General features: G+C 44.2%; 1 protein-coding gene across 1 annotated transcript in view; it reads left to right on the plus strand.

The window, feature by feature from the left end:
• Positions 1–23,295, plus strand: part of ST6GALNAC1 (ST6 N-acetylgalactosaminide alpha-2,6-sialyltransferase 1) — a 31,655-nt gene that overhangs the window by 2,570 nt on the left and 5,790 nt on the right. Inside the window, exons 2-6 of the mRNA XM_070934601.1 lie at positions 10,597–11,380; positions 13,241–13,409; positions 15,690–15,861; positions 19,387–19,525; positions 19,748–19,851. Coding sequence (XP_070790702.1) covers positions 10,597–11,380; positions 13,241–13,409; positions 15,690–15,861; positions 19,387–19,525; positions 19,748–19,851 — 1,368 coding nt within the window. The remainder of the gene's footprint in view (positions 1–10,596; positions 11,381–13,240; positions 13,410–15,689; positions 15,862–19,386; positions 19,526–19,747; positions 19,852–23,295) is intronic.

Raw genomic sequence — 23,295 nt, forward strand, 5'->3', positions numbered from 1 at the left:
TGTGGGTGTGACTTGATGGGCATGGCATGGCTTGGTGGGCATGGCTTGGTGGGCATGGCTTGGTGGGCGTGGCAGGGGAAGGAGCCTCTAAAATCTCCATTCCCATCCCACTCCAGGGGAAGGTTACTGCAAAATCCCCATTTCCTCCCGATCAGCTGGGACTTGGGAGACAGAGAATAGATGAGGGTGGGACCAGTCAGAATTTTTACTACCAGTTCTCCGAACTACTCAAAATTTCCACTACCGGTTCTCCAGAACTGGTCAGAACCTGCTTCAACCCATCTCCGGTTTTGTTGTTCTGGTGTGCAGTGCTCTATAGTTCTAGTGTGTTCTGGTGTGCAGTGCTCTATAGTGTCATTTTGAGGGTAGGAGTTGAAACAATTTATGTCCAGGATGCAAGGGGTCTGTAAATATTTTCAGAGCCCTCTTTTTGACTTGTGCAGGATACAGGTCCTCAATGGAAGGCGGGTTGGTAGTAATTGTTTTTTCTGCAGTTCTGTCTTGTTGGGTTGCAGAACCAAACCAGACAGTTATAGAGGTGCAGATGACAGATTCAATAATTTCTCTGTAGAACTGTATCAGCAGCTCCTTGGGCAGTTTCAGCTTCCTGAGTTGGCGAAGAAAGAACATTCTTTGTTGTGCTTTTTTGATGACCTTTTTGATGTTAGGTTTCCATTTTAGATCTTAAGATATGATAGAACCTAGAAATGTGAGGGGTAAAAGTGTAATATAGTTATAGAGATAGCGATATGGATATTGCAACCCTCAGTGATGCCAGAAAATACAGGACTTAAAGCATACAGAAAACCTTTTCCTCCTCCTCTTGGTTCTTCTTCCATTGGTGTAAGAAGACAACAACAAATTTTTTAGCCTTCACAGGAGGAAGAAGTGTTATTCATGCCTGTTATTTCTTGCAAAGTTGGACTGCAATATTTGCTACTTTACCTGACTGGCACAAAGAATAAATTGTATATTCCTTGAATTTATTTGTGTTACTTACATGATGCTTCAATATTTACTAAATGTTCTAAACGTGTTTAACAATTGAAGGCATGCCTATGTAACTGTGTGACTAGAAGCCCTTATATAACCTGTATCCTGTTTTTAAAAGTTGGCATCTTTTTAAGTTTGAAGTTGGTTAATAATGTCTAAGATTCTCTATTCATTTAGAAAGACTTTATATGTGATCTAAATGTGTGCTCTTAAGCATAAGAAGGGTAGAATAATATTCAGAGAGTGAAGAAATAATACTTCTTTATAAATCAAAGTCTTATGACTACAGCTTGATTATTATTTACAGCAGCGTTTCTCAACTTTGTCAACTTTAATACATGTGGATTTCAGCTCCCAGAATTCCCCACTCAGCATGCTGGCTGGGGAATTCTGGAAGTTGAAGTCTACATGTTTTAAATTTGGCAAGGTTGGGAAACACTGTTCTAGAGTTTAGCCTCTAGAGAATTTGCCACAAAATACAAAGGAAATGCTCTTGGATTAAAGTAGCATTTCCACCATTACTGCACTATCTTGGCATGAAAATAGTACTCTCTCTAATATTAATCTTGGGATGGACCATGTCCAAGAAGAACTGAAAACAAAAGAAAGCAATAACATTGCTTTCAGAATACTTTTCTTTTAGGAAACAATGGGATGGCATTTCTGAACTCAGAAGCAAATTGCCAAGAAAAGTAAAACTGAAGCTGTGGTCCCAGCAGTCAGCTTCCATCCATTGCTTGCAGATGTAGGAGGAAAACATCACATGAAAATTTCCTCTGTTTTGCATATTTTGGGTTCTATAAGCCTACTTGTAAATTCACTACTCTGTGAAAGCTAAAGCTATCACGAATGGATTTTTCTGTCCCATAGCATTAGATTCTTGTATTATCAAGGCAGTTTTTCTGCAGCAAAGCAATGGAGGTAAAAAAAATCATGGTAGGCCAGCGTAGGATTGTGAGTCAGAGAGAGGCCAACAATTCTCACAGAGATCATTTTTTAAAAGGTTGGCACCTCAGCAGTGTATTTCCATTGCACTTCCATGAATGATAAATGGGTATATCATCATAATCCTGTTTTTCAAAATATAAACACTGTTGTAGACTGGATTTTCTTTGATTTCATATCAATATGTCAATCATTGCAGACTATTTTCCACCAAGATCTGGTTTTGTTCCTTTGCCTACCTAATAAATATTTTCATATGTAATTTATGAGCTGAAATGGCAACCCTAGTCATAATTATAAAAGAAGGAAAAACTGCTTTTATAAATCATAGCCATCCACTAGACAGTATCTGTACACTGGGGATTTTTTTTCCTTTTGTTAATTTACTGCATTATATCTAAATATATTTATATAAACATATCTGGAGAGGTGAACTGATTATGTTTTCTTACCATCTGAGATACTAATGGATACATATCCTCGTGGATATGTGCCCACCAGGCTTCCGTGCATTTCATCAGCCGAGAGCTCAGGGCAGGGGCGGAGGGGTAGCGGTCATTCTAAGAGAAGGTCTTGATCCGAGGGAGACCACTGTACCTCAGATAGCCGGATGTGAGTCCCTTTTTGTGAAGTGGGGTTGTGGGGTGCAGATGGGTTTATTGATCACGTACCTGGCTCCCTGCCACGTGGCAACGACCCTGCCCAAACTCCTCAACGTCATAGCCGAAGTGGCGGCTGATACTCCCAGACTTGTGGTCATGGGGGATTTCAACCTGCCATCTATCGGTGAAACGTCTGAGGTAGCTCGGGAGTTCATGGCTTCCATGACGGCCATGGACCTGACCCAAGTAATTCATGGCCCTACTCACATAGGTGGACACACTCTAGACTTAGTTTTTATCTCTGGTCAGTGGTTGAGTGGCCTTGATACAGGGGATATAGGCATTGAACCCTTGTCATGGTCTGACCACTTACTCCTTCGACTTGACTTTCTGACCGCTGCACCCCGTCGCAGGGAGGCGGAGCCAACCAGGTGGTTCCACCCCAGGCGCCTGATGGATCCTAATAGGTTCCAGATGGAGCTTGGGCCACTTCCTGAGATCTGGCTCACGGCTCGGCTGAAGATCTGGTGGCTGCCTGGGACAGTGCGGCCGCCGGGGCTTTGGACCATGTCGTGCCTTTGCAGCCTCTAACCCGGCACCGAACTCACTTAGCTCCTTGGTTCTCCGAGGAGCTGAGGGAGATGAAGCGCCGGAAAAGACGCCTAGAGAGCGGTTGGAGGGCCAGCCAATCCGAATCTGACTTGACACTGGTAAGGTCTCACATTAAGACCTACCTAGTGGCGATAAAAGCGGCGAAATCTAGCTATTTTGCCGCTCTTATCGTGTCATCAGATAACCGCCCAGCCGCCCTGTTTAGGGTGACCCGCTCCCTTCTCCATCTGGGAGCATGGGATGACCCCTTGCAGGGCCGAGCTGAGAATTTTGTACAGGATATCTTGGCAGCTGTAGAGGACCTGGAGGCCCCCTATGACATCCAATGGAGGCTGGGGTTTGGATTTGTTATCCCGGAAGAACTGAACTATCTGAGGAATGTAGGGCTGGGGGGGGGGGACGGAGGAGTTTTCCGTCTCATAGATACCAGCCCTTTTCTCCTCCCCCTCCCAGGTACTGTGTCTGCCTAAATGGGCTTATTATTCGCCCTAATTGAGGGAATCTTCTCTCTCCCCCCCCTTTTCTTCCCCTCTTCCTTCTTCCCCTTCCCTTCTTTCCCTTTTTCATCGGGACTTACTTGAATATGATCTTGAGTATAAGACTTTGCCAAGGATTTTCCATCTTCGCCCCTGGCATGACTCATAGACTGACTGATAGATTGATAAATCTTTTTTCCGACCATGGTCAGCCAAACTGATGCAACTGTTGAGGGGTCCTCTATTACATCATGACTCTTGTCTGTGGGAGAACTTTTTCAATCTACGGCCCCGTGGGGTTCCGCCGTGAGAGAGCGGGCCGGAGGTCGCCCCCATTGGAGGAGATAATTTAGGACCCTCCTGCTGTTGTGGGAGGACAGTTGAGACACCAACAGCACATCGATGAACAATTGGCTGTGTTACATCTTTTGTGAAGTCCCCGGTCTGAGCTTTGGGCCTCCATCGCTGCATTTTGGAGATGTATACGACTGCAGATCTTCTTGCGCTGCGAGACCTGGTGGCCGCCTGGGATAGGGCGGCTGCTGGTGCTCTGGATCGGGTCGTGCCTTTGCGGCCTCTGACCCGGCGCCGATCTCAATTGGCTCCTTGGTTCACCGAGGAGCTGAGGGAGTTGAAGCGCCGGAAAAGACGCCTAGAGAGTAGTTGGAGGGCCAGTCTTCTTGAATCTGACCGGACACTAGTAAGATCCCACATTAGGAATTACTTAGTGGCGATAAAAGCAGCGAAATGTAGTTATTTTGCTGCTCTTATTGCGTCATCAGATAATCGCCCGGCCGCCCTCTTTAGGGTGACCCGCTCCCTGCTCCACCAGGAAGCGCGGGAGGACCCCTTGGAGGGTAGAGCCGAGGATTTTGTTCAGTATCTGTATGACAAAATCACTCAGATTCGGGAAGATTTGGACTCCGACTGGGTAGTCTCAGGGGGAGAGACAGGGGCAGGTCTTGAGAATGTTATCTGGGATGAGTTTGATCCTGTGACCCCTGAGGATGTGGACAGGATTCTGGGTAGACTGAACGCGACCAATTGTTTATTGGACCCGTGTCCTTCCTGGTTAGTACTGGCTTCCCGGGAAGTGACACGAGGCTGGCTCCAGGGGATTATAAACGCTTCGCTGAGTGAGGGTGACTTTCCCGCCGCCTTGAAAGAGGCGGTGGTGAGGCCTCTCCTCAAGAAGCCTTCCCTGGACCCGGCAATGTTGGTAAATTATCGTCCGGTCTCCAATCTTCGCTTTATTGCGAAGGTTGTTGAGAGTGTGGTCGCGCAAGAGCTCCCCCAGCACCTGGATGAAACGACGTATCTGGATCCGTTCCAGTCGGGCTTCAGGCCCGGGTACAGCACGGAAACGGCATTGGTCGCGTTGGTTGATGATCTCTGGAGGGCTCGGGACAGGGGGTGCTCCTCTGTCCTGGTCCTGTTAGATCTCTCAGCGGCTTTTGATACCATCGACCATGGTATCATGCTGCACCGGTTGGAAGAGTTGGGGGTGGGAGGCATTGTGTTGCGGTGGTTCTCCTCCTTTCTCTCTGACCGGTTGCAGTCTGTGTTGACAGGGGGACAGAGGTCAACCCCGAGGCCCCTCATATGTGGGGTACCGCAAGGGTCGGTCCTCTCGCCTCTCCTGTTCAACATTTATGTGAAGCCGCTGGGCGAGATCATCCGTGGTTTCGGGGTGGAGTACCATCAGTACGCTGACGACACCCAGCTGTACATCTCCACCCCGGATCACCCCAACGATGCCCTTGAAGTGATGTCCCAGTGCCTGGAGGCCGTACGGATCTGGATGGGGAGGAACAGGCTCAGGCTCAACCCATCCAAGACTGAGTGGCTGTGGTTTCCGACGTCCCGATATAGTCAGTTGACGCCATCACTGACTATTGGGGGCGAATCATTGGCCCCCACGGAGAGGGCTCGCAACTTGGGCGTCCTCCTGGATTCACGGCTGTCTTTAGAAGAGCACTTGACGGCCGTGACCGGGAGTATTTTTCATCAGGTTCGCCTGATTCGCCAGTTGCGTCCCTTTCTGGATCGGGACTCTTTACGCACGGTCACTCATGCCCTTGTCACCTCCCGCCTGGACTATTGCAACGCTCTCTACATGGGGCTCCCCTTGAGGAGCACCCGGAGGCTCCAACTGGCGCAGAGTGCGGCCGCGCGGGTGGTAATGGGAGCGACATGGCGTTCCCATGTAACACCTCTCCTGCGCGAGCTGCACTGGCTCCCGGTGGTCTTCCGGGTGCGCTTCAAGGTTTTGGTTACCACCTTTAAAGCGCTCCATGGCTTAGGACCCGGGTACTTGCGGGACCGCCTACTACCACCAATAGCCTCCCACCGGCCGGTACGCTCCCATAGAGAGGGGCTCCTCCGGGTGCCGTCAGCCAAACAATGCTGACTGGCGGCCCCCAGGGGGAGAGCCTTCTCTGTGGGGGCACCTACTATCTGGAACGAGCTCCCCCCAGAGATACGGAGGATCCCGGATCTGCGCACCTTCCGCCGCGCCTTAAAGACCTTACTATTTCACCAGGCCGGCCTGGCCTAATTTTCCCCCTCTTTTATAAAAGATTTTTAAAATTTTAAATATCTTTTAGTATTTATATATTCAATTTTAAATTGGTTTTAAAAGTTTGGGGTTTTAAATATGTCGGGGCCAAAATTATTTAATTTGATTTTATTCTATTTTTTAAATTTTGTATTGTATGTGTTTTTATTGTCTGGCTGTGCACCGCCCTGAGTCCTTCGGGAGTAGGGCGGTATAGAAATCTAATAAATAATAATAATAATAATAATATCTGTATGATAAAATAACTCAGATTCGGGAAGACTTGGCCGCTGACTGGGTTAGTTCAGACGAGATGACTGAGGCAGGCCTTGAGAGTGTTATCTGGGAGGAGTTCGATCCTGTGGCTCCCGAGGACGTGGACAGGATCTTGGGACGGCTGAATGCGACCACATGTTTATTGGACCCATGTCCCTCCTGGTTGGTGCTGACTTCCCAGGAGGTTACACGAGGCTGGCTCCAGGGGATTATTAACGCTTCTTTGAGTGAGGGTGTCCTGCCGGCCATGTTGAAAGAGGCGGTTGTGAGGCCCCTCCTCAAGAGGCCTTCCCTGGATCCGGCTGTTTTGGCTAACTATCGTCCAGTTTCCAACCTTCGTTTTATTGCGAAGGTTGTTGAGAATGTGGTGGCGCGACAGCTTCCCCGGTACCTGGATGAAGCTGTCTATTTAGATCCGCTCCAGTCCGGCTTCAGACCTGGGTACAGCACGGAAACGGCATTGGTCGCATTGGTGGATGATCTCTGGAGGGCTCGGGGTAGGGGTTATTTCTCTATCCTGGTCCTGTTAGATCTCTCAGCGGCTTTTGATACCATCGACCATGGTATCATGTTGCGTCGGCTGGAGGGACTGGGAGTGGGGGGCACCGTCTTGCGGTGGTTCTCCTCCTATCTCTCCGACTGGTTGCAATCTGTGTTGACAGGGGGGCAGCGGTTAACCCCAAGGCGCCTTGTTTGTGGGGTGCCACAAGGGTCGGTCCTCTCACCCTTCCTGTTCAACATTTATGTGAAGCCGCTGGGCGAGATCATCTGTGGGTTTGGGGTGGAGTTCCATCAGTACGCTGATGATACTCAGCTGTACATCTTCACCCCAGACCATCCCAACGATGCCCTTGAAGTGATGTCCCAGTGCCTGGAGGCCGTGCGGGTCTGGATGGGGAGAAACAGGCTTCGACTCAACCCTTCCAAGACCGAGTGGCTGTGGCTGCCGGCGTCCCGGTATAGCCAGCTGGTGCCATCGCTGGTTATTGGGGCCAAATCATTGGCCCCCATGGAAAGGGCCCGCAACTTGGGCGTCCTCCTGGACACACAGCTGTCTTTAGAAGAGCATATGATGGCTGTGGCCAGGGGGGCTTTCTATCAGGTTCGCCTGATACGCCAGTTGCGCCCCTTTCTGGATCGGGACTCCCTATGCACGGTCACTCAAGCACTTCGTCACTTCTCGTCTGGACTATTGTAACACTCTCTACATGGGGCTCCCCTTGGGGTGCACCCGGAGGCTCCAACTGGTGCAGAATGCGGCCACGCGGGGGATTATGGGAGCGACGGGGCACTCCCATGTGACCCCTCTCCTGCGCGAGCTGCATTGGCTTCCGGTGGACTTCCGGGTGCACTTCAAGGTGTTGGTGATCACCTTTAAAGCGCTCAATGGCTTAGGGCTGGGGTACTTACGGGACCGCCTTCTGCCACCAATTGCCTCCCACTGGCCAGTTTGCTCCCACAGAGAGGGCCTCCTCAGGGTGCCGTCGGCCAGACAATGTCGGCTGGCGACCCCCAGGGGAGAGCTTTCTCTGTGGTAATATTATATTATATTATATTATATTATATTATATTATATTATATTATATTATATTATATTATATTATATTATATTATATTATATTATATTATATTATATTATATTATATTATTATATTATATTATATTATATTATATTATATTATATTATATTATATTATATTATATTATATTATATTATATTATATTATATTATATTATATTATATTATATTATTATATTACATTACACGCAAGCCATTTAATGGGCTCCACCTGGGTTCCCCACACCCACTGGCAGAACCAGGTCTTCAGCACCTTCCGGAAGATTATTGGATTGCAAAGCATTTCCAATGAACAGAAAGTGTAGTCCGATTTTCTTCATTGTTATCCTTATTCATCTGGTTTGTAAATGCTTTCAACAAATTACTACTTCTGACTAAGTGTGAATTGTGTATTCCATAACTGGGCTTTGGGCTGATAGCCATGAACTGGCCCTAGTTCCTTCTGCTGTGGTGTGAGAAATGGGAACATGTCCAGCAGTAGATGTGCGGTATAAAGTCAATCTGGCAGATACACACAAAAATATTCCTCCCCGGTGCACTCCAGCTTAAATAAGTCCTATGCCATATCTTAAGAGAGACAGTTAGGTCTGATTATAATCAAGTCTAGAGGGCAAGGTTAATAAGGTAATCCAAATTCTTATAGTTGAAGAAACGGTCAGAATAAGAATGAAGAAAAGCTTTTGTATGTTGTGGTCCACCAGCAGCCCGTGGAGCTAGCAGCGGAGTCGGACAGTGAGGAGGCTGGGGAGGACCATGGGCCAGTCCTGGGGAAGGCCCGGACAAGGGCTCTGCGTCAGAGGCAAAGATGGGGCCAGGGCCATTTGGGAGTGATGTGCGGACTCTGGAGCCTCCAGAGTCGGACAGCAGAGAGGCAGAGAACAGGAGGAGCCTGTTCCTAGTGCACGTATGCACAGAGCTGCCAGAAGGCAAGAGCAGCTAAAGCACAAAGGACGACTTGGGAATAAGGTGAGGAGAAGATTGGCCCCTCCCATAAGGCTTAAAAGAGCAGCAAAGGCTCTTGGGCTCTTTGTAGGAAAGCAATGTTGCTAAATCTGTTTTCCAGTCAGCGTCTCTTGTTTCTGAACTTTGTGGGGCTTTGCCAAGAAAGGCCTTTGGCAGGGTGCCAAAGAAGATAAAGGTTTGTGATAAGCCCAAAGGGCTTTTTCTGAAGGACTTGTTTTAGAATTAATTGGACTAAGCTGGGAATGAAGTAATTCTCAGCTGTTATAATAAAATAGCTTTGTTTGAGACTAATTGTGTCCTGTAATGACTAAGTGAGCCTAGGTCACAACATTGTAGTCCTCTTCTTGTCTCATTTTTATTATCATATATATGTCTGTGTGTGTGTCTTTCCAGCCTTCCTAAGTCAGTAGGATGAGGCCCCAGATTGTTGGGGGTAAAATGCTGATATTGTAAACTATCATAGACTGCTGTAAAGCACTGTGGAGCAGCATAAAAATGCTATCACTATTAGTGACTATTACTTATATAGCTGCCATGTACCAAGGCTGAGGTATGTGGGAATGATCAGGAGGAAGAGCAGCATCCTACAGAGTGGTCTGATAGATGAAATCCGAGTCTGAAGAAAGGGTGGAAAAGACATTTCAGAAGGGATCCTCCTTAGTTTTCAGGAGAGGAAAAGTAAGGGAGGGGAGAGGTACTTTCAGACTTACAATATTCTATTAATGGAACCTTACAATAAATGTTGAGTAAGTAGTCATTGTTGGTGTTTTTTGTCTGGATTGCCTCAAAGGGCTGACAGTTGAGTATTTATTTCCTTATTGTGGGGTCATGTTTAGTCTTGTGCAACATGTTGAGGTAGGTACAAGTACTTAAAATACGAACATAGCCAGGAAAGAAGTAGGTGAAGTCAGAACAAAAGATGGAAGAACAATTATTTATTTATTTATTTATTTATTTATTTATTTATTGAATTTGTATACCGCCCTACTCCCGAAGGACTCAGGGCGGTGAACAGCCATAAAAATAAAACATGGAAATACAAAATTTAAAATAGAGATAAAACAAATTAAATAAATTTGGCTGAACCATATTTAAAACCCCAATAATTTAAAACCGAATTTAAAATTCCCATTTAAAAGCGGAGAAGTTTAGGTCAGGCCGGCCTGACCCAAATATTGATTAATATTTAATCAATAAATACCAAGATATTCTGCCTCTGAAGGAGATACCCAAGTGCTTCCAAGTGACCTAAAAAGAGAATGTAAAATTTATCAGCCAAGATAGTTTTCTTTATATGCTATATATCACTCATCAGTATTTTTTCTTAAAGAATTTTTCTTGAATTAACTAGATAATAATAAAATATACCTTTAGCAATTTGTAATCAGGTGCAGCATTTAAAAAGATAAAAAGGGATGGTTTAAAAGGCAAACATTTCGGAATAGGAAGTCTGCAATACAGGTGGGTTCAGGATATTTACTTAGGTTTTTGATTTTTTATCATATGTAGGCACCTGAATTCTAAATGTCATACATATGGACTACTTTAAATAAATACATTTTGAATACAATTATCTTTTTAACTGCATTTCAGCCATTTGTTTAGTTTTCAATATGTCAAAATAGTGCCTCTGTTTGACATCCAAAACAATGTTCAAGAAGTTGTAGCTACCAATCCAAAGACGTTAGAGCTTCCAGATACAACAGTGGGACCAGGCAGTTCCTTACTGGAGAAAGATCCTGTGAAGAGACCGGCAAACTATAATGCCCATGGAAGGCATGCAGAGTTCCAAGATGCATTAGCATCACTTCAAAAGCAAACCAGGAGTAGGCTTGTCATAGTGGAAACCGGTCAAAAATCAGCCGTGAAGAAAGAAACTCCTTCGTTAAACAAAACTCAAGCCAAAGAGAATAAGACGATACCAGCAGCAAACCAAAACCATGCCAAAACTTTGGTTGAAATACGATCATTTACTAAAGATGGGAAGAATAATTCACCAGCCTCCAACAAAAAGGAAGAAACAAATAAAGGCATGGCACCAGGAAATGAAGAAAAGGAGAAAACAAAGGCTAAACAGGTGACACCAGTACCCCCAAGAAAACAGACTACAGGAAAAGCAGCCAGACAACAACAGTTTCTTGGTGAAAATGCCACACTGCCCTCTAGAGCAAATCAAACTCACCTGAGAAAGCAATCCAACAAAACAAACCTAATTAAAGAACACTCTACCAAGGGATCGATATCTGATATTCAACAAGTCACACATCCGGGTCCTTTAGCAACAACCCCTAAAAGATTAAAAGCAGCTGACTTTAAATCTGAGCCCCGTTGGGAGTTTGATGACATTTACATCTTGGATAATTCAACGCCACCATCGGTAAGTACCATAGTGCGATCTTACCAGAAATTTTCTAAAAATGCCTGTGCTTGCTGCAACACATACATATTAATAATTATATTCTGTGATATAATCAAACAAGGGGTGTCTTTATTGCGATGTATGATGCTTCCTGTTCTCTTTACTTAATGGCACTTAATTTTTCTTGGAAACCATATATTATGAAGGCCATCCTGGGCTGCAATATCTGCTTAACTTCACTTCTAGCAGAACTCAGTGAGAGTAAATATTATCCTTGCCTGCATGGTTCTTCCAACTTTCAGACAGTTTTGGAATTGAACTCTCCAACCACATCATCCTAATTTACTTATTTTTATTTACTTATCAAATTTAGGCACTGGCCATCTAGCTATCTAAGTGACTATAGATAGGATTACACAGGACCTTATGGAATGAGAGAAGAGCAATATTTCTTAAAGATACATCGCAACAATCTCCATAGAAGATGATTTTGAAGACTAGTTTGTGTTGTGATTGTGCTGTTGTACCATGTTGGGGAGAAGTAGAAATTCAGTGATTTTTCATCTACAGACATGAATATTAAGTATTCTTCTAATCTAGCATCTACATTAGACTTCCTTACACACATTTAGGGATTCACACTATTAATGTTCTCAAATATTTCACTGACTCTTGTTGATGCCTAACCAAGAATGTTTCCAGACAGATGGTTTCTAGTACAGATAGTCCTCGACTTACGACCTCAATTAAGCTCAAAATTTCTGTTGTTAAGCAAAATACTTGTTAAATGAGTTTTGCTCCATTTTACGGCCTTTCTTGCCACAAATGTTAAGTGAATAACTGAAGCTATTAATTAGTAACACAGTTGTTAAGTGAATCTTGTTTTCCCATTGACTTTGCTTGCCAGAAGTTCGCAAAACGGGAATCACATGACTCTGGGACACTGCAACTATCATAAATATGAATCAGTTGCCAAGAGTCTGAATTTTGATCATGTGACCATGGGGATGCTGCAAAACAGCATCCTGTGAAAAACAGTCATAAATCACCTTTTTCAGTACTATTTTAACTTTGAATGGTCACTAAATGAACTGTTGTAAGAACAGGACTACCTCAGAGGTGGGTTTCAGCAGGTTCTGACCAGTTCTGGAGAACCGATAGCAGAAATTTTGAGTAGTTCAGAGAACCAGTAGTAAAAATTCTGACTGCCACCCCCATCTATTCTCTGCCTCCCAAATCCCAGCTGATTGGGAGGAAATGGGATTTTGCAGTAACCTTCCCCTGGATTGGGGACGGAATGGAGATTTTGCAGTAACCTTCCCCTGGATTGGGGACGGAATGGAGATTTTACAGTATCCTTCCCCTGCCATGCCCACCAAGCCACACCACACCCACCAAGCCACACCCACAGAACCAGTAGTAAAAAATTTTGAAATCCACCAGTGGACTACCTATATTACTAATCTCAAGGAATTTTGCTACTTTTAACAGATAAATTTTTGGTACGAGAAGAGTAGGAAAATATTACAACTGGAGAGCAGTACCTGGACCCCTCATAAAATTCTTTGAAGAAAACTTAGTATATGGAGGTATTCTACAGCCATCACCAAAAAGAAAAAGAAAAGGAACACTCCATAGCGGAGAAAAATAAGCAAGAGTACATTTACTTTAAAAAAAAAAATCACAGCTTTAGGATTATTTATTAGAATACCTGACAGTGTGCAGATCATATTTACTTTGAAATCTCATTCGTATCAATTATTGTCAGAACTCTGTAAAATAGTCAACAAGGATGGAAAGCCGCTGTGATTAGGCAATAGTGTTTTTTTTCAAACAGTTGTCTTGTAACTTTTCTTCCCTTCCTTCTCCACTTCTTAGACCTGCCCAGATTCTCTGAAGAACAAGGCTGCTAAATCTGATTGGTTACATGATATTTTCCTACCCAACATCACAGTCTTCATGGACAGGAGTCACTTCAGTGACAGTGAATGGAAGCGTATGGACCATTTTCCTCCACCATTTGGCTTTATGGAGCTAAACTTCTCATGTGAGCATCTCTATTATTGGGTGCATAGTATGGGTTAAAAGCAAGACTACTTCTTCTGGTATAAAGTATTAGAAGTCATATACATTAGAAGTCAGTTATCAATCCACCCAAAACCTGTTCCATGTTTCCCCATCTTGTGATAATGGAAAAGTCCATATTCTCAGCGTGATCCTAAGAAAAGAAGAAACAAAAGTCACTAGATTATTGACATGTGATTCAGGGGTGGGTTCTACTTACCTTTACTACCGGTTCACATCACGCCCACACGCTCTTCTGCGCATGGGCAGAAGCTTCTGCGCATGCGCAGATCACCTATGATGACGTCCGGGTCAGTGGGCGGAGCCTCCCACCGGTTTTATTACCGGTTCTTGTGAACCGGTCCGAACCGAGGACAACCCACCACTGATGTGATTGCATTAATATCTACTACAAAATGTATTGGCAGTAATAGGGTTGGTTTATTATGCACCACAGGATGATACCAACAATTATAGAGGGCGATGCCAACAATTATAGCCTTATTCTATGTCTTAAATTGTCTTATCTCCCAGTGGTGTTCTGCTTCAAAACCTGAGTGCAATATTACTGATCCTCAGAGCTAAATACAATGCCATTAAACACACAAGTGGAAAAGGATCCTTCATACAGAAAAATAGTGGGGAAAGACAATGAGAGCAGATAGTAGTCTCTCCTCTGATGACTAAAGCAAGGCATAGGGTCATATGATTATAGCACAGAACCAAGTTATTTGTGGGGGCTCTTATCTCCAATTATTTCTGCCCATCCCACCTGTTCTGACATAGCAGGCATGCTCCAAATCTCTTCTATGAAAGAGAGGAATGGGGTCCCAAAAGTATGCCTTCTCTGTCATGGTCCCTACTTTATGGAAACACCCCATCTCTTGGTCTTCCATAAGGCCTTTAAGATCTGGCTATTTCTCCCAACCTTAAGTGAATGTGATTCATATAATTTCAGTGTTGGGAGATTTTTTTTCAGTTAAACCCCAATGAATTGTGCTGTATTGATGGATATTACCTGTACCATTATTTTATTTATTATCATTATTGTTGCTGCTTTAAATTGTTGTTAGTTGCCCAGACTCATATGCTGAGAAAGATGGACATAAATAAAATTCTGCTGAAAGATTTGCCCTGGCTACAATTTATCTACTAGGTATAATTTAATTTTTAAAACTCTTAAATGTCTTAGGACACAATTATCTGCAGGAGCACCTCTCCTGCTATGAACCTATCAGGTTACTTAGATTAGCTGGAAAAAAACTCATCTGAAGATGGTCCTGCTGCTAGAAAGTAAACTTTTGGGACTATGGAAAAGGATGTTCTCCTACATGGTTACCAGGCTAAGAAACATGTTCCATAGGAATCATGTTAATGAAGATGTTTGGCTTTCATTCAGAGAAGAGCAATACCTCCGTGCAATAGACTAGGCATGCAAGGGACCAAATTCCATTACAATGTAATGATATAATTATATGCACATTATAATATTAGGCAAATGATTCACTTTTTGCTATTGCATCTGTGGGCAAATACTACAGAATGCAGGCGGAGGGATTGCTAGAAGGGGATGCATGCTAGGAAGTACAAGTCTCCTGGAATCTCGTACACCATAGCCAAGCTCCTTGGGAGAAAAAGCAGTGGGAGTGATTTACGATCTTCTCTGCCAGCTTCCCCATTGACTTTTCTTGTGGGAAGCTAGCAGGGAAGGTTACAAATGACAATCATATGACCATGGAACACTGCAACCATCTTACATGTGAGCTGGTTGACAGGTGCTTAGATCACAATCCCATGACCGGAGGGGTTTGGTCAGAATTTCAAGGATCAGTCATAAGTACCCTTCAGGCAGTACCACTGTAATTTTGAATGGCTGCTGAAAAATCATAAACTGAAGACTGCCTGTATAATAATAGAACAATAGAACAATAGAATAGAATAGAAGAATAGAGAAAAATAGTTTATTTCTCCTTCCTATATATACTCCAGTGATTTTAGGAAAACATTTTAGTTTTTATTTCCTAGTCAGGGTTATGAGATGGCACTGACAATTCCAGATCCAATTTGTATCGGGGAAGATCACAAGCTCTATGCACAACTGAGCTTTCAATGCCAAGACAAGATGGTCAATGTAATATATTCTAATTTAGTTTTCCGGCTACGCCTGAATTGTTTGTTGTGTCCTTCCCAGTTTGGACCTGTCTGATTTTATGTAACCTGCTAGCCTCTTCCAATGAATAATTGTGTCTCTTTTTTTTTCCAGTGGTAAAAGAAGTGATATCCATGCTTCCCTCTAAACCCTACCATCACATTCTCTTTGCGCACAACAACAGTCAGACCTCCAAGTGCATCACTTGTGCAGTAGTAGGAAATGGAGGGATACTGAATAATTCCAGAATGGGCAAGGAAATTGACTCTCATGATTATGTGTTCCGGTAAGAGGAACTGTAGTTCTGCAGAAGGCCTGAAGTTGTATGCAGCTTTACCTATTAAGATGCCACCTGCACAGTCACAATTCTTCTGCTGTCATCCCTTAAGCATAGCTACCTCCTCCCCTCCAGCTTAGCTGCCGCATCATCTATGTTACAGCAGGAATTGTTTAGCCAGGTAGTCAGTCACTTTTCAGAAGACTGCTGGAGGCAGAAATAAAAAGCAGCCCCCGAAGTGTACTGGAGTAGCCAAATGTATTGGCCCTCTTTGTATTCTGTGCTACAGCAAGGTTTGCAGGTGCTGGCTATTTCCAGCCCACTTTTCTTATCTCTACGTGGAGGAACAGAACTTGAAAATGGCTCTTCAGCTGCCACTCCATGGGGAGAAGTAAGCTTCTCTGGGAATAGGAGAACTGGCAGCAAATATACTTACTTCCCTCCTCCTCTTGCTCCTTTTCTTGTCACCTATTGATTACTAAATGAGATGGGGGAGGTTTTTTTTTTAATTAAGAGAAATGAGAGAGATGGGGTTTTTTTAAACACAGAGTGGAAGTTCTGATTTCCCCAGTGCCAGAAAGCAGATGGAGCTAAAAATCAAAGACCAGAGAAAGGTCTGTAGCAGCTTCAGTTGGCCAGTGGACCCTACTTCTAATCTTACCTTAGTCTGATGCTCAGTCTGTCAGTCCAGATCCATAGCTACTGCTGGAGGAAGCTGGAAAATATAACCTTGAAGCAATTGCAGAAGAGACAGGCAGTAGTTACCTTTACAGCAGGGGTGAAATCTAAAAATTTTTGCTACCGGTTCTGTGGGCGTGGCTTAATTAGTGGATGGGGCTTGGTGGTAAGGTGACTGGGAGGGTGTGGCTTGTTGGTCAGGTGGGCGTGGCCAAGTCTGTCACTTCTTTGCCCTTTTTTAACTTACAAAACACAACACAACACAACTGGCTCACCCACAATGTAAAAGCAGCTGTGCTAGACCCAAAATGGCCCCTGCAACAAGTAGGAACCTCATATAGCCACAAAAAGCCCACCCAAAATACTTTCACATTTTACACACACACAACACAACACAACACAACACAACACAACACAACACAACTGGCTCACCCACAATGTAAAAGCAGCTGTGCTAGACCCAAAATGGCCCCTGCAACAAGCAGGAACCTCACACAGCCACAAAAAGCCCAAAAAACCCAACTTTTACACTTTACACACACAAAATTCCACATACAGCTTTGTGAGATTTTGTGTGTTTGTGTAGTTAAAGTGAAACACTACAGAAACACACTAAATCTCAGAAAGCTGCACAAATATTATTTTATTTTATTTTTATTTTTATATAAAAGCAGCTAAATTTAAAACTTCATAAACTTTAAATGGCTAGATCTAAAAAAAGAACAACTAAAAAAAACCCCAATTACTGTAACTATTTTTTTAAAGCTCCCAAAGGGGGAAAAACCTTACCCAATAGCACAGGGGTCTCCAACCTTGGCAATTTTAAGACTTGTAGACTTCAACTCCCAGAATTCCTCAGCCAGCTTTGCTTTGCTGGCTGAGGAATTCTGGGAGTTGAAGTCCACAACTCTCTGCCTGCTTGATTGCAGGCAGGGAGATTCAGTTGCTTGCTGATGCAATGGATTACAGGGATTACAGCAAGGCGTTGCGACCAGCAACTAAGGTAAGCAAGATGAGGGGGGAGGGGGAGGGATTTTTGCTACTGATTAGCAGGCAACAGCTGAGATCATCAGAGCTGGGATCATCAGAGCTTGGCTCGTCAGAGCCATTTAAAAGAAAAAAAAAGGCTCTGATGATCACGCGGCTCAGCTGGGCATGGGGGGCAGGGGCAGGGATTTTTGCTACCGGTTCTCTGAACTGGCTGCCGCCATCGCTACCTACTCGCCCGAGCCGGTCCAAACTGGGAGCATTTCACCCCTGCTTTACAGGTGGGACAGAATAGATTGCAGCAGGGGTGGACTGCTGGGGGTTCGCTGGGATTTGGGAGAACCTCTAGCTAAGATTCTGTGCAGTTTGGAGAACCATAAATCCCACTCCTGGCTGGCCCCTCCCACCCCTCTCCTCCCCTCCCAGGGGTCCCCACGTGGCCCATTTTAGATGCAGGTAAGTGCAGGGCGTGCGTGGAGGGTCGGGAAGGGTGAAAAACAGGCCTTCCGGAAGTTTGGGACCTGTCTCTGGCCTCCAGAGGGCCTCCAGAGCCTGGGGAGGCCATTTTCATCCTCCCAAAGGCTCAAGGAAAGCCTCTGGAGCCTGGGGAGGGCAACCCCCCCCGCCCTGGTGCAGGAGGCCCACTAGGCCACGCCCACCATGGCTACACCCGCCCAGCAACTGGGCAGAGAACCCCTAGCTAAAATTTTTGAAGCCCACCCCTGGATAGAGGATAATATTATGTGTTCACATTCTTTACAACCAGTGAGCTATCTTCATGCCATGGCAAGCAGAATGTCAGAATGATTCTTTAGTTTACCCAAACAGGAGCCAGCTTTAGCTCCATTCTGCCAGTACGAATATAATTTTTTGAAAAACAAAGTGACTATTACTCTGATTGTCATATTTGATAGGCTGAGGTTTATTTCATATCTATGCCTGTGGGCAAGGACCTTGGGAAACTGAGCTGATTACCATATTTTTTGGACTATAAGACGCACCGGAGTATAAGACGCACCTTAATTTTTGGGGAGGAAAATAAGAAAAAAGCTGATTGGGGGTGGAACAGCCTACCGGAATACCCCCAATCAGCTGTTCCTGGAGGTGAACTTTAGCAACAGGTTCGTTGGTTGTGAGTTCTGCGCCTTGCTTTTTTTTCAGCCTCTCAAACGGAGGTTTTAGAGGCTTTTTTCAGCCTCTTGAAACCTCTGTTTGGGCTACATTCGGTGTATAAGACTCATCCAAGTTTTCACCCTCTTTTAGGGGGGGAAAGGTGCGTCTTATACTCTGAAAAATATGGTAACTATCAGCTCAGTTCTTCTTCTATATGAGGGCAGTGTTGCAAGTTTCCTTCTAGAGCAGCAAGAAAGATGTGTTGATTGATAGAAACTTTCATCTTGTTCCACCTCCTGGTCCTTATAAGTTCTTCCTGCTTCCTAAGATTTTCTGGCACATCTTCCCAGACAACTTCTCCACAGTGACTGGCTGGGTTTGATTTTTTTTTTCCTTCTTCACATGAAAGAACAGCTGTCTAGCTCCTTTTTTGTACTTTGCCATTGGCCAGCTGGAGGCACCGGAGGATGACTTATTGGAAGTCAGTAATCAGCGCTGTGGAAATTAGACAGCAGGAAAAACTGTTGCTACTGATTGGACACCCAAAAAAGCCCACAATGGTGCTCTGTGAAAGCTTAAAGCTAAGACATTCCCTAAATCCAGCTGGAATTATGAAAGCAATTCTCACTCATCAACCGATGGGTATGCATGTATGGAATGTATCTTAATATTCCTGGAATCTTGCAAATTATGCATATGTATCTGAAGTAGCTCCACTTAGCTAACTTGGTGACTTTATATGATCTCTTTTACCAGAGTAAGCGGAGCTGTGATCAAGGGTTATGAAAAAGATGTGGGAACAAGAACTTCTTTCTATGGATTCACAGCCTTCTCCTTAATGGCTTCAGTTATGATTCTGGGGAATCGTGGATTCAAGAAGATCCCTGCAGGAAAAGTAAGACAGATATCCTTATATTTCTCCTCCTCCTAGTGTGAACAGTAGTTGTGAGAACAACTTAGATTAGAAAACTTTAAACCTTCTTCAAAGTTTCACAAGCCAACTCAGGTTTATCCCTTTCTCACCCAAGTCTAGCAGAGAGTGCCCCGCCCTATTTTTTATGCTGTGGCACTCCATCTGCTGCGCCCCCTCCCAGTGTATTTGTGGCATGTTTCCTAGGAGATCAAGTATCTGCACTTCCTGGAAGGGACAAGAGATTATGAATGGCTGAAAGCTCTTCTGCTGAACACCAATGTCAGGAAGGGATTTTTGGACTATTATGGGTGAGTAGTGCTGTGTTTCTGGATAAGGACTCCCACAATGGATGGCAAGAGGGGTCAAATGACAAGACATGCAGTGAACAAGGTCATCGTGCAAATTTTGTGATTTGCATAATCTCAAAAGTTCAGGTGTTGGGATGCAAGTACATAATGGTATTGGAGATGTCTGATGACATTGCCATGTCATTGTGTGGTTTGCTATGGACGTTGCTGAGGAGGAAAATGCAGAAATGAATATGTATGAATAGAATATGGGCATAAAAATGCCTATTTGAAATGCATAAAAATAATGTAGCATAATATACATCTTCAATTGAAAGCAGGTTCAGATGCAGAGGTTTATCTGTACTGTACTACAGGGAAGGGGCCGGAGAGAATGCCGTTAAATATCTGACAGCTCAGCGTCATTCCCTGGGGATGGGCAGCCGAAGCGGTGACCGATAGGGGAGGAAGCAACAGGAGCTAAACCTCCATCAATTAACAGGTCTGAAGTAAAAATGACAGAGCTAATTATAGATGGGAGGTGGGTGGATGGGCCTATCATGCGCGCAATGGCCAAATTGATCAATGATGCATAAAGGCGAATATCTCTTCAATGGTGGTTTTTATATTCTGACGATGTTAGCAGAGGCTAACGAAAGCTAAGTGGATAATATATTTTAAGTTCTGGAGATCGCAATGTCTGTCTCTTATAGCTACACCTGAAACTCGTATTTTTAGGATAGTTCGCAATATATCTCTATCTCTCTATCTCTATCATCTATCTATCTATCTATCTATCTATCTATCTATCTATCATCTATCTATCTATCTATCTATCTATCTATCTATCTATCTATCATCTATCTATCATATTATCCAGGTTCAGATCATCCCCAAAGTATAAATGGATCAGGACAAAGTAGTCCTTTCAGTCTTTATTATCTTGCAATTTTTCTGCCTTGGCAGTGTGGAGAGATTTTCTTGACCTTGGATTGCTGACTCCTTGCAAACATTTTGAAGATCTTTCTCCAGTGTGTAAAACGTTAATGAATAAGGATGGCTGCATTTTCATAATTTATTAACATTTTGGCACACTGTACCCACATCTCATTTGGCATAACAGAAAAATAACATTCTAAAGTAAGAACTCTGAAAACATTCCCCCACCCTCAGTATTTTAATGAATAATCAGGAGATGAACCAGACAAAATTTAGATTAATTTTGTGTGAGTTCTGCTTTCAAGAATCTCTGGTGGCCCATCAGTTTCCTGTTAATGAAAATAAATGACAAAGAGCAATGGTGAAATCCTCCGCAGGTTGCCACCGGTTTGCTGTCCGCGCATGCGTGCTGCATGCCAAATGCACGCTGTGTATGTGCATGTGCAGTGCATGCCAAACACATGCTGCATGTGTCCGCATGCAGTGTGCACCAAACGCATGCAGTGCACGCATGCACAATGCATGCCAAACGCACACTGGATGCAAGTGCATGCATAGTGCACACCAAATGTGCGCTTTGCGCAGAAAAAGGAGCCTTTTGAAGGTAAGTAGAACAGCGAGGGGAGGACCAGCTGTGCCGCGTGATTTAGATTTGCTAGAAATTCCTGCTTTCTAGCGAATATAAATCGTGCGGCACAGATGATCACCGGAAATACCAATTCAGACAAACTGGTAGCTTTTATTACTACTGGTTCACCCGAACCAGTGCAAACCGGTAGCATTTCACCCCTGGCAAAGAGATAAAAAAAAAATTGAGTATAACAATTTCTATTGACTTTTTCGTAGGGCTTATGCCTTCAGCCTTGTTGTGATGTGCTTTCTCCTGTTCTTACAATGGGAGTGAAGCAGTGGTGGGTTGCTCCCGGTTCACAAGAACCGGTAGTAAAAATTTGTAGTAGTTCGGAGAACCGGTAATAACATTGGCTAGCCAGCCCCCGAACCGATCCCCTGCCTGGTCGCTGCTCGCTTACCCCACCCACTTCATCAGAGGCTTTTTTTTTTTTTTTTACTTTTAAAAGCATTTTTTCTACAACCTCTTCAGCCGAAGAGATTGTAGGAAAAAAAATGCCTTTAAAAGCCTCTGGCGATCCCAGCTGAGTTGCCTGATCATCAGAGGCTTCTAAAAGCATTTTTTTCTGCAACCTCCTAAGGTTGTAGAAAAAAAATGCTTTTAAAAGTTAAAAGAAAAAAAGTTGGCCACGCCCACCCAGTCATATTACCCCCCCAAGCCATGCCCACAAAATAAACCACGCCCACAAACCGGTAGTAAAAAATTTTAGAGTGAAGTGGAGTGAAGTGTGTTGTTTTGAAACCCACTGTCCAATTTCTCGCCCTCTAGTGCCCTTTCCCTTCCTCACTGGGAATTTACATGGCACTTTGACCAACAACTTTAAGACAGTGGTCTTAAAGTTCCCCTACCGGTTCTGTGGGCGTGGCTTGTTGGGGAGAGGTCATGTGACTGGGTGAGCATGGCCAACTCGTCATCACTCACATCGAGGGGCTCCTCACCGGTCCCTCCCTTCCTAACCACTTGTCTGAGATTGAGGAATGGATGACAGAGAAGAAAATCCCATTCCCCATTTTCCTACCTTTCACGAAAACAGCTCCATTCCAGCTGCTTCCTCCCCCCCCCCCCGTTCCGCTCCCTCCTGGGGACTACCTTAAAGGGACAGGCTGCAGCAGCTCCGTTCTGAATGGAGGGAGAAAAGTTAGCATTCTCTCTGCTGCATTTAACATTGAATTCTGTGGAATATCGAGTGGCTAGAAGAGGTGAGCAGCGACAGGCCGGACATGGGTGGGACCAAGGAGGGGTAATTACTACCGGTTCGGCAAATTGATGCCCATAATCCCTAGTGGTTCACCCAAACCGGTCAGAACCAGTAGGATTTCACCCCTGCTTTAAGAGCATTCTGATGTTGGTGGCCTAGCTGACTTTCACCATTGCAGTGGCCCTCCCCATTTCTTGCTAAAGACTCATGTTGTGAAATGCCTGGAAATGAATACTTGCAGAGTTAAGGAAGATAAAAGACTGGGATTGCTCCTCTTATTCAATTGTCCATTTCTATTTTGCTGAACGGCCCACTTTCTTTGCCTACAATTTTCAGTTCCCCCACAATTCTGTCAAAAATCAAGTAACATCAAATAACATTCACCATCACAGTAACATTTTAATAATTCCAAAAAGGAGGGGGGGGGGAAGCACACAAACACATAAATAAAGGTTGTTGAACAGGTTGACATATTTCTTGTGCACTGCTGCAATGTTCCTTTCATGATTGACTAAGATGGAGGACCAAAGAAGAGAAGGATGAGCAAAGTAACTTTTTGTATCATTGCCCACTTCACAAAGGCCTTCATGGTAGAAGATGCTACAGCAACAGAAAGTCTCAGAAAAGAAAGGTCATTCACAAGGTCAATATTCCCTGAGTTGAAAAAAGAGAAGATTTTAGTGAAGTTTTGTTATTT

This window comes from Pituophis catenifer, unplaced genomic scaffold (genome assembly GCF_029215685.1).
Source record: "Pituophis catenifer annectens isolate HBS135680 unplaced genomic scaffold, rPitCat1.0.hap2 SCAF_2, whole genome shotgun sequence".
NCBI lineage: Eukaryota > Metazoa > Chordata > Lepidosauria > Squamata > Colubridae > Pituophis > Pituophis catenifer.